General features: G+C 36.6%; 1 protein-coding gene across 1 annotated transcript in view; it reads left to right on the forward strand.

Annotated features, from left to right (window-relative positions):
• The window catches only part of LOC147626978 (protein ALUMINUM SENSITIVE 3-like), a 5719-nt gene extending 689 nt beyond the window's left edge, over positions 1-5030 (forward strand). The window contains exons 2-3 of the mRNA XM_086815549.1: positions 2724-2969; positions 4667-5030. Coding sequence (XP_086671675.1) covers positions 2724-2969; positions 4667-4981 — 561 coding nt within the window. The 3' untranslated portion in view covers positions 4982-5030. The remainder of the gene's footprint in view (positions 1-2723; positions 2970-4666) is intronic.
• The last annotated feature ends 6551 nt before the right edge of the window (positions 5031-11581 follow it).

The raw sequence follows: 11581 nt of genomic DNA on the forward strand, positions 1-11581 counted from the left end.
TTACTCTAATGGATTTATAGATAAATCACAATATGCAAGAATCTCAAGATGCAAATCATATAAGGGTTTTGAAAAGTGAGGCTTGCAATGAATTATGGTTGTTTTGGAACTACTCTAATGGGTTTATAGCTAAATCACAATATGCAAGAAGCTCTACTACATGAAAGCTAAATCGTTGTTCTGGTAGCAGATTTATAGCTAAATCACAATATGCAAGAAGCTCTACTACACGAAATATTTTTAGTTTCCATTATTGGGCTTTGGAAAAATTACAACAAATTAAGCTATTGTGAGTGCACATAAATTGCAGCAAAATAGTAGAGTTTTTTTGTAAAATAGCGTATTCATTCAATGAAGTGAATGTTAGAATGGTATATAAAACTTGATTGTTGAGAAATTTAATACTTATGAAATCAAAAATAAATATTTTTTATACAAAATAAGTGTTTCATTGGGACATCATATCTTTGAATCCTAAAAAACCGCTTTCTATGCTTCGTGATAAAGCTATGCTCTCACTTATTTTTCATACAAAATAAATGCTTCATTGGGACATCATATCACTTTGAATCGTAAAAAAACACTTTTTATGCTTCATGATAAAAATATTATCTCACTTGAAATGGTATCAATTTTTATTATACAAGCTATCAAATTGTTGTGAGAAGGAGATGTAAATATTTATTATAAATTCAAAGCAAACTAATACATCATGATGTTTTTGGTGAAGTATAATTTACTCTTACAATATGAGTCAAATTTGATCACTTTGAAACATATTAGTTACTTTAAATTATTGTATTTTGTATTACAAAATTATCTAATTATGTTTTACTTTCTTGCTTACCAAATTGGAAAAAACATTTAGACTTACCAAATTATGTTTTACTTTCTTGCTTACCAAATTGAAAAAAAAAATAGAGTTCACAAGAAAAACATTAGAGTATATAAAAATACATTCTTCTATCTATGTTGAGACAAAATAATAATAATATATCCTCCAAACAATTTACATCATGTAATCGAACCACTTAGAAAAAATTAAACCAATTGTCGAATGCATTCTTGATCATGATATATAGATAAAGCTTTTATCACTACTACAAATGATTGATTGTCATGGTTTTTTTGTATATAGTGAAAAATATTCTCAACAAGTTGTTTAAAAAAAATCAAATTAAATTAGCTCTAAATCTTCTTATTTTTAGTATTACTTAAATCATAAATTTTTTGTTTTCATGGCTTGAAGAAAAAAAAGTGCCTCAAATTGATATGTAGATTTTGAATATATAAAGAGGTAAATAAACTCATAAAGTCATTAGATTACTTTTTTTATGTTTTTTGTTATCATTCACCTACACATGATAAGATTTTTTTGCTCTTGTGTGTGTGTGTGTGTGTGTGTGTGTGTGTGTGTGTGTTATGGGGGAGGGGGGCAGTGGTGGAAGGGAGGAGCATATAAAAAAATAGCATTTTTCAAACATTTTGAAGAGGCTTAAAAATTATTGAAGTGGCCTTGTTGTTAAGGAGAAGTATGTAAAAAATATATCTTTAATTAAGGAAAGGTCCATGAAAAAGATTTACATACATATAGTAAAAGTTGTATGTTATATTTACAGCATGCTTAAAAATCTATCAATGCAACATTCAAAAACTAAAATGTTTAAGGAACATAGCTTACTTGACAAAACCATAGAAAGATATGTTTGATATTTCTTTGGGCACATGAAGTTTTTTTTTTCTACTACCGTCTTGAGTTGAGAGTATTTTTTTTCAACTACTATCTTGTGTTGAGAGTATTTTCTTATAAGGATTTTCTCTTAATCCTTGAGTTTTAAGTGAAATAAAGGTTTTACAAAGGTCTTTAAAGTCTACAAAAAAAAATGTTTTTTAAATTACAATGTTAGTGGGGCTTATCTATAAATAAGTTAGTTTGAAGATTTTTTGTTTATAATGTGGTGGTTAAAAATAAGTTCAAACTTCATTTTAATGCTATTCTTGTAGTTATAAGACTAGCACTCAGATTTTAATTTAATGCTAGTTTGTAGCTAGAAGTCGAGTGTTATTTAACAATGTCTTATTAAAACATTATCTCGTGGCTTTTGACTTCTATACACAAGTTATTTCTTTTAAGTTACAAGAAATATTAAGATAAAGCCTTTAGTAGAAATTCATTCTTAACACAAATACTTAAGGTGAAAATTTCAATCTATGTATGATGTGTATCCAAGTCAAATGTTTCGATTTTTAAAGTAACTCTTTGAAACTATATTGAGAACTTTTTACATGGCAATATACAATCAAGTCTATTTTCATTATAAAATAACTTTTTAAACTTTGAATTCAAGCCTTAGAGGCATGTGAAATCATGTCATGCAAGCTAGACTAGTTTCATATCTGTTTTTGTTATTATTTTTCTCTTGATTTTAAAATAAAATGTGTGCCCATGAGCCATTTAAACCTTCTTTTATGGCTTAATTATGGGACTAGTGGCATGGCTTAAGTTCTAAATAGCACATATATGATTTTTTATGCTTAATAATGATAAACATTCTTGATGGGCATTTTCTTAGATTTTGTTTGAATGTTTGATTAAATGTTTTATTTCATGAATTACTCATGTTTGGCTAATCACTTCAAGTCTATGTTTGATTGAATAAAATGGGAATATTTGATGTTTTTTTTAAAGAGGGTAATTACCTTTAAGTGTGGTGGGCAGGCAGGTGGTGATCGCTGCTTACACTGCAGGGCAAAGGGCCAAGCATTTTCCACACTCTGTGTATGTGGCAGGGGCCTCAATACTTTTTGGGACCTCCATAACTTTGATGTTTCTTGCTACGTTGAGGGTGTTTCCTTTCACACCTCGCTACATGATCCCATTGATTGGAATTATTGTTGGGCGTACCATGACTGTTACGGGTATCGCTATGAATCGCCTACGAGATGACTTGCGCCTACAACAAAATTTGGTAAAGCTTTCTAAACTATTTTCTAAGTTCTTTTATTAAAAGACATATTCTTACTTTTTTGTAGGGATAATATGTTGATTTCATGTGTTTGGTCTTCAACTTCTTTCATTAAAAGATAGATCCTTACTTTAGAGATGTATAAAAGGTTCAAAATGTCTCCCACCATGCCCAACTTAAAAAGTGGCATTCTTTGCAAAGACTCATTTCTGTAGCACATTTTTATTTTAAATTATGCCCTTAATAATTTAAACCATGCACCTCAAGCACTATTGTAGGATGGCCATCGAGCTAAATTATGCCCTTCTAAATTTTTTGCCATGCCCCTCAAGCACTATTGCAAGGTGGGCATTGATTCACCTCTAAATAGTTTGCTACACATGCAACCACGGTAAGTTGAAATAGCTATGGAACAAGAAATTACTCTTGCTCCTTTTTTTGCAAATCCCTCCCAATCATTAAGGGTAGATATATTTTTTCTCCTTTTGAGCAAGATAGGGGGTGGCAGAGTAGCTTTTAAGGCTTAACTTTATTTTTATGGATGGAGCATTAAATGCTATGTAACTATGTTCGATAGTTTGTCACCACCATGGGAAGGGCGTGTGTGGGGTGGACCACGCTAGAGGCTCCTTGAAACATAGGGAGGTCATGCCTCCAAGGGTAGACACATATATATTCAAGAAACACTTATTGCTGCTTAACTGGCCGATTTGATGTGTACACAAGAATACATAACTCAACCATGTTCCTAAACACCATTTTGTAAAGGCATGGTTGTTTCACTTTGCCCATCCCCTCCCCTCTATCTTCCCTCATTTGTTTCCTTGTGAGAAAGATGGGGGTGGAAAGATTCTGTTTTAAGCTTGATTGGATTTAGTGAAGGAGCAGCAAAGGCTATAAAATTATGTGAGGTAGTATTTCATCTTCATGGGAGTGCTTGTGTGGGGTGGACCTAGTTGGAGGCTTCTCCAAATGAGGGAGGTCATGCCTCCAAGGTCAAATGCTTAGATACACTCAAATTACACTTACCCCACAAGCATACCTAGATACAGTCAAACAACACATATCACACGTCCCTTTGATGTGGAGGCAAGTATACATAGCCTAATCATGCTTGTCAAAGCAATTTTGTAAAGGGAATGGTTGTTTAACTTCACCCACCTCCACCTCCCCCTCCCTTGGCCCTCCCCTCGTGCATCTCTCTCTCTCTCTCTCTCTCTCTCTCTCTCTCTCTCTCTCTCTCTCTCTCTCTCTCTCTCTCTCTCTCTCTCTCTCTCTCTCTCAACTTTTTGAGGCTCAATGTATGATGATATTAAAATGAGAAACATATATGCACTTATGGATGAGATTAAAATGAGAAACATGTATGCACTTATGGATGAGATTAAAATGAGAAACATATATGCAATTTTTTGAAGGATGGGTGAGATTGAAGTTGAAGTAGCATATTGGCATTTTTAATGTAGCTTAAGATAATTATCTTTTTTAATGCATGTTTAAAATTGACAAAGGTTCAAACTACCATGACAATTATGTTCTTGTGAAAGGCATGCTAAAAAATTAAACTTTTTAGAGACTCTATACTTATTAATATATTTTATATGTATTCAAAGAACCCTCTCTTTTTTGTGTTACCTACATGTTTGCTAAAAAATTAATTTGATATATTAACATTACTCTAATCCTCTTGTTTGTCATAGATTGAGGTTGCTCTTGCATTAGGTGCAACACCACGGCAAGCTAGCATAAAGCAAGTGAGGAGGGCACTTGTAATTGCACTTGCTCCAGTGCTGGATAACGCAAAAACGGTAGGGCTAGTGAGCTTGCCAGGGACAATGACTGGAATGATACTTGCTGGAGCATCGCCCCTCCATGTATTCCTAGTTCAAGTTCTAATCATGAACTCTATATTGTGTGCATCAATCCTTAGTAGTGTTGCCTCTACTTACTTCATTTGGAAACTATTTTTCACAAAGACATACCAACTAGAATCAAGTGTATTTATTGAAGAATAAGAGTGTTTGTTTTTGCATTGGAGTTTTAAATAGACATGACATTTCTCCATAGTCAAAATTCCTAGATTTTACTACATCTAGACTAGTCAATCAAATAAGAGCATTGTATTTAAAAAAAAGGTTTGTTTATGTACATCATGAGAGCTCTAGATTTGTATTTTCTATGTCTTTGTATATTTTGTTGAGGTGCAAACATAAATCTTTGAAAAGTATGGGATATTGCACTATGTATGATGTTTTCTTATGGAGTTAGCCACTTAGCACCTTAATGCAATTTAGACTTCTTATAATATTACTCTCAAATTATGTTTTACGTCACATTATATAATTCAATAAAAAGAGACACATTTTTAATCTCCTTGCTAACATAAACTAAGCCACTAAAACAAAAGTAGGAAGCTACACCTAAAACACTTTATTGAGAACACCTTTCTTAAGTGTCATTTTGATTTGAACTCATGGATATTTCCCATCTATAATAATTATGTTTCACTAGTTATATAAAACCTCAAAGATGTATATGAAACAATTTAACTATATCCTCCTTGTGTTTATGGGGACCATTAGCCAAAACATCAAAAGGGATGTAAATTTTTTCATGCATGGATGGATTACATAGTAAAGGATTCCCATAAACATAGATCTTTGGAGATGCAATACAAGAATGGCATATAAACAAAAATAGTGAATGCTTCAAGTAATCAATGTGATCTGCTAGAATCTATTTTCTTGTTAGCCAGATGGTTAATGCAAGCTATTATATGAATTACAACAAGTGCATATAGAGGAAGTTTCAATGGCTGATGGGTTTTGCAAAGGTAGGCCAATGGCCTTTGGCAAATGCAGTGCAAAATTAATCATCTTCACACAGAACATCACCAATGAGGTCAACCTCAAGAAGCCAATTGATTTTAGTGCTCATCTAATAAACCTCAAACATTGCATGCATTGTGGTAGCTATGGGTAGTTGGGACTCCATAGCTCTATGGGTAGTTGGGATCCCATGAGGTGTATTGTGTATGCTCCATCTCTCTCTCTCTCTCTCTCTCTCTCTCTCTCTCTCTCTCTCTCTCTCTCTCTCTCTCTCTCTCTCTCTCTCTCTCTCTCTCTCTCTCCATCTCTCTTGCTTTTATCATAATCAACAATTAATGTATCACTAATCTCAATCAAGAAGACCTCCTCTACACTGTGTGTAGCATTATAGGGCTATTTGGGCCTGTTTGGAGCATCTACTATTATATCCAAGTTAGTTTTACTAACCTTCCAAGAAGCACCAATAAGAGCCATGGAGGTGGAGCAATTGTGAACTTCCATCCCAGGAGAAGTTGAAGGCCGACATCGCCAGAGTGGGATAACCACCTTAGCACCATGGTGGATCTTCCCAAGAAGATCCATTTCACTAAGTATGATGGTAAGTTTGTACATTCTTGGATTCATCCGTTTAGTTCATATTTTTCTCTTGTTCAGAGATCTGACCAAGAAAGGATCATGTTGTTGGGTCCTCTGCACCTCACATAAGAAGCTAGCATGATATTCACCAATGTGGTGACTTGGAAGTCAACTAGGTTTGTGGACTCGTTTCTTGCCTTTGCAATACCTAAAACATCTTGAGGATATGTTTCAAGGGCCCATGGAAATTCTCACCTATGCAAAATAGGGTCACTTCAACTACAGAAGTTAGACAAGGAAAGGTTGGGCAACTTTTTGTATGGGTTAGACTTGTAGATATAGTGGGATGTCCGTGCTTTTTGCCCCAAGGTCCTAGCAGATGCTGTGTAACTGGCCCAAGACATGGAGAAGCCATGACAAACCCAAGCAAGCCCAAAGCTCAAGCCCCCAACCCACAGAAGGGCAGCAAAATGCTATCAAGATCCCTATATAAAGGCAAGCCAATGTTCATTCATAAGCATTTAGAGACATGGGATGCAAAGCAAAGACCAAGGGCATGCAATCACATCATCTACCTCCAAATCATCATTTGCCATTAACTTACAGAGGAGGATAGTAAGTTTTAGTTTATGCATAGGCTTAGATCTATTTTGGATCTTTGCCAATAATCATAATTACTCATTCAATTAGTAATACGCATGAGGAGTAGGTTAGATAAAGAGTCTCGCTCTTCTCCTTCTCTCTACTTCTCTATGTCAGTTTTGCACATGTAATTAGTATTAATTTTTATTACTTAGCATTACTCATCATTAATCGCACTTCCACATAAGTATGCATGCTACAACAATATTAGAGCCTAAGGTAGTCCTAGGTATGGTTGTGTATTTTGAATTAGGATTTCTAAAATGAGGGTTTGGGTTTTAGGGTCTGCATACCAAAATTAGGGTTTTCATGTTTTGCATTAGTTTAGACCTTGCATCAATGCTTTCATCCCAATTTTAGCTTTACATAGCAAATTGGGGTTTGCGATCTTGCTAGGCAACCAAATTAGGATTTGTGTTTTTTTTTCAACCACCATTGTGCATTGAACTACAATGTTATGCATATATCTTGCATGTAGCCTTAGTTTTGCAAGCAGATTAGGTCAAGCCATCCTTGGCCGTGTCCACAGCCTCCTCTACCTCATCCTCTTCCTGAACTTGTGTAGAAGGCCTGTTGCTCTGAACTGTTTTTGTTTTGTGCAATAGTCTTCACCCAAGCTCCTCTTCATAGACACCAAATCTGTGAAATTGGGAATGTTTTCCCAAGTCTGAATAGACATCTTGAATGCCTTGTATTGTGGCTCGAGACCACGTAGACAGACTTCCACCTTATCATCATCATCTACTAAAACACCAATAGATGCAAGGGATTCCACAATGCCCTTAATCTTCAATGCATATTCATTCACAGACATACTCTTTTTCTCCACAGTATGAAGTTCATTCTTCAATTGTATCTTTCATGCCTTGGTATTCGTTCCATAGAGTTTTACCAAGGTGTCCCACGCCTTCTTGGGGGACTTGGCATCCTGTATGTGCCCAATCATGGTGTCATGTATACTAATAGAGAGCCAATACATAACTTTTCTGGCTCCTTGGTTCCAATCCTTGAACTCTTTCACATCTGTAGCGGTCGGATTGATCTCCGATATCTCCGCCGGTGCCTCTTCATGGTCACCTTCTATATAGTCCTAGTAACCCTTTCCCATCAGGAAATTTGTCAACCTGAACCTCCAAGCATGGAAGTTGTTCTTATCAAGCTTCTCAGTAATAATCTGGTTTATGCCATCATTTGACATCTTGCCAGACACACAAATTTACCAGAAACAGCACTCTGGTTTTGTCCTGCACAAACTGCTGTATTTTCTGCAGCGGTACTGTACTACACTCAAATGTCACAACTAGTACCTCAATGTGCATACATACACCCAATGGCAACTGTTGACCTCCTTGCAATACACACAATGTCTGCACAACCAATCTGTCTTCCTGCAATTCTTAAAACAGAGTTCTGCATAGAATCGATGACTTACCCGCAGTGCTCAAAATCACCTGCTTTTTGAAAAACGGAGGTCCTACGCGCCCAAAATGCATTTTTGGCCTGAAAAATTCTGTCCGATAGGACGTTATAGTTGTCCTATAGCTTTACTCGTGTGGAGAAAGCTCCACAATCAGAGATCGTTTGACGGTGCCTCCCGTAGAGCTCCTGACAAGGGTGTAGTCGCCAACACAAATAGGGAAGAGTAGTTGAAGCTCTTACCCTTGTACCGCTTCCTGTGCTTCTCTTGCTTGCAGCTCAACCCTTAGCATGAACCAAGCTCTGATACCATGAAAAGATGCAGGGGAGAAGAGAGCTTGGGCTCTTGCAAGAAGCACACACACACTCACAAAACCCTAAAAGAGAGCACACAAGGTGAGAGGTTGAAAATCTTCTTCTTCTTCACACAACACTCAACACACCATATACAAAGATAAGAGTACACACAATATGAAAAGGTAAACCAAATACATACTAGGGTTCTCTATAGTGTGAACCCAACTAAATGAGCTGGCACTATAACTATGCCAGTCTCTAGAATGGCTGTCACACAGCCTGTCATCCCACTGGCCGCATATCACCCATGATCTCACCAACCATGCCAGTGGTGTAAGTGTGGGGCCTATCCCCTAGGTGGGTCATCAGTGTCCACCGCCTCACTGGATGAGCTCGATATCTCAACATGCCCCAGCACCAATTGAGCATCTTTTAGATGGTGTCGGCAACAACAAATTGATTAATGCATGTCCATGGAACTAGCAGATAGCAGGTCAACTAGTTCATTGTTCCTTCTAAGGCCTATAAAAGGCAATGCTTGTCTCATAGTAGATCAGTTGTCCCTCTACAAGGGTTGGGTCATAGTAGCATAGGTAGGATAGTTTTTTCACCTTTTGGGGCATGCCTATGGCTTCTAGAAAACATGTACCTTTTGTACTATATGAATATACCAAAAATTATAGCCATCTCTCTCTCTCTCTCTCTCTATTCTCTGTCTATGTTGCTTGTTCTTGCATCAAGTGTTCCTATATAGTACTTAGGGCTGAAAGAAAACTACCCAGAGATTTCGCATGTTACAGTGGTATCATATGGCCACTTTGAGCTATGAAGCTAAGTATAAGGTAGCTTTACAGCTCTACAATTAAGTGTGTTTGGCTCAGATGCCTTATGACTAGTTTGGGTGTTGATGGCCATCCTCCACTACCATTTTCATTGACAGCAGGTAGAGTGCATTAGCAGTTGTGAGGAACCTAGTGTTTTATGTGTGCACTAAAAACATTGAGGTTACTTATCATTATGTTAGGGAAAGACTCTTTGGTAGGGGAGATCAACTTGGTATATGTGCTTACGTATGATCACCTAGTAGATTTGTTCATGAAGGCACTTTCTTGTGAAAAGTTTAAAGCTTTCCACAAAGCTTTGTCCTTGATGTCTTTTGGGGATTGATCTGCCATCTCCAGGTACATGTTCACATCATCACTCCATGGGGGGCTGTAGACATCTATGTCATGGCATTAATGGGTGAACTCCAGTCAGCTGAGCTGAGACACTTTTCACCCTCCATAAGAGGGGGTTTCTCCCTCATGCACTCGAGGTGTAAAACCACCCTTATTTCATTATAGGGTTCATCTTATATTGTACTTTTGGCACTTATCACGTAATCTACAGCATTGCTTTGTGTGCCTCTCCTTGTAGTCTCACAACTATGCTTCTTTATGCATGTGTACGGATTTTTCTACTTAGCCGGAGCATCTCTCCAACACAGACAAGGCCGTCGTCATCGTCGTTGCATATTCAAGCTTATCAACTTTAACATTATCATCAATTTTTGCATTCCTACTTCGCATGCTTGCTTTGGTCACTTAAAGTTTGGCAGTTTGTTACACCTTAATAAGCAAGAGATGGTGTCAAAGTTGGCAAAGTTTGAGGTCCCTGTGAAGCATGTATGTGAGGGGTGCATTTTAGGCAAGATGCAATGAGCACCATTCCCAAAAAATGGATCGGTTAGGGTTGTCCAAAAATTACAACTCACACATAGTGATGTATGTGGTCCCATGGGGACACCATCGATTGAGAGATAATCTATACTTTGTGACTTTTATTGATGACTACTCTAGGCACACATGGGTGTATCCGTTGAAGGTAAAGTCATAGGTTTTTTACATGCTTTAGACACTTTATTTCTATGGCTAAAAATGTGTCTATATGTAACATTGAAAACCTTTATACAAATCAAGGGGGGGAGTATATGTCAAAGGAGTTTTATGTATATATGGCTGAAAGAGGCATAAAACATTAATGCACAGTACCTTACACAACCTTAATAAAGTGGTGTGGCTAAGAAAAAGTGTTGAGAAATGCAATATGTAAGGATGCAACATGTGTAGAGCAAGGGGAGGATCATGCATATTAAAACAGGCATAGACTAAGGTTCTAATGTGAAAGGTTGATTTGTATGGTCATTTGTAAAAGGTAAAGTCAAAGGTCAAAAAGTTAGCAAGGAGGCACATGGAGAGTGAGAATTTATTGACACATGGAAGGCACAAGGGTGCACATAAAGCATGGATTGGGGCTCCATGAAGAGCTATATAAAGATGTACTTGGATCACTCGAATGCAAGAGATTATTGCATGTTTTTAGTTAAGCATTATCATTATCTTCCTATTAGTTTAATCTCAACTTGTTTCTTAATCACTATGCTTAATCATGTATCTCATTTGCTTTGGCTTAACCATGCTTCATTTTCAACATGGTATCATAGCCATGACTCTTCACTTATGCCATCTCAAGCTAGTAGCTAAATAGGTATCATTAATCTTGTAGTAATTACCCACTAATCCCTCTTCTTCACTCTACTCATCATTGAGTGAGATAGCTCATCCAATTAGGAAATTTGAAGCATATTGGAGCTATGGAGCTAAGGCAACATCAAAGGAAAGAAAAAGCTCACCATATGCATCTTACAAAGCTCCAAATCTCAGTAGAGTAGAAGTTGGCGGCAAAAACTATAGTAGGAAGGAGTAGATTTGAATATTTCTCTCACCATTGGTAATAATTGAGAATTCCATTGTTTAATTGAGTATATGTGGAGTATGCCTAGCAAGTTTCATATCATTTGGTGAGCTAATCAAACTG

Source organism: Cibotium barometz, chromosome 21 (genome assembly GCF_041138505.1).
Source record: "Cibotium barometz isolate CiBa-2024 chromosome 21, ASM4113850v1, whole genome shotgun sequence".
In the NCBI taxonomy this organism is placed as follows: Eukaryota; Viridiplantae; Streptophyta; class Polypodiopsida; order Cyatheales; family Cibotiaceae; genus Cibotium; species Cibotium barometz.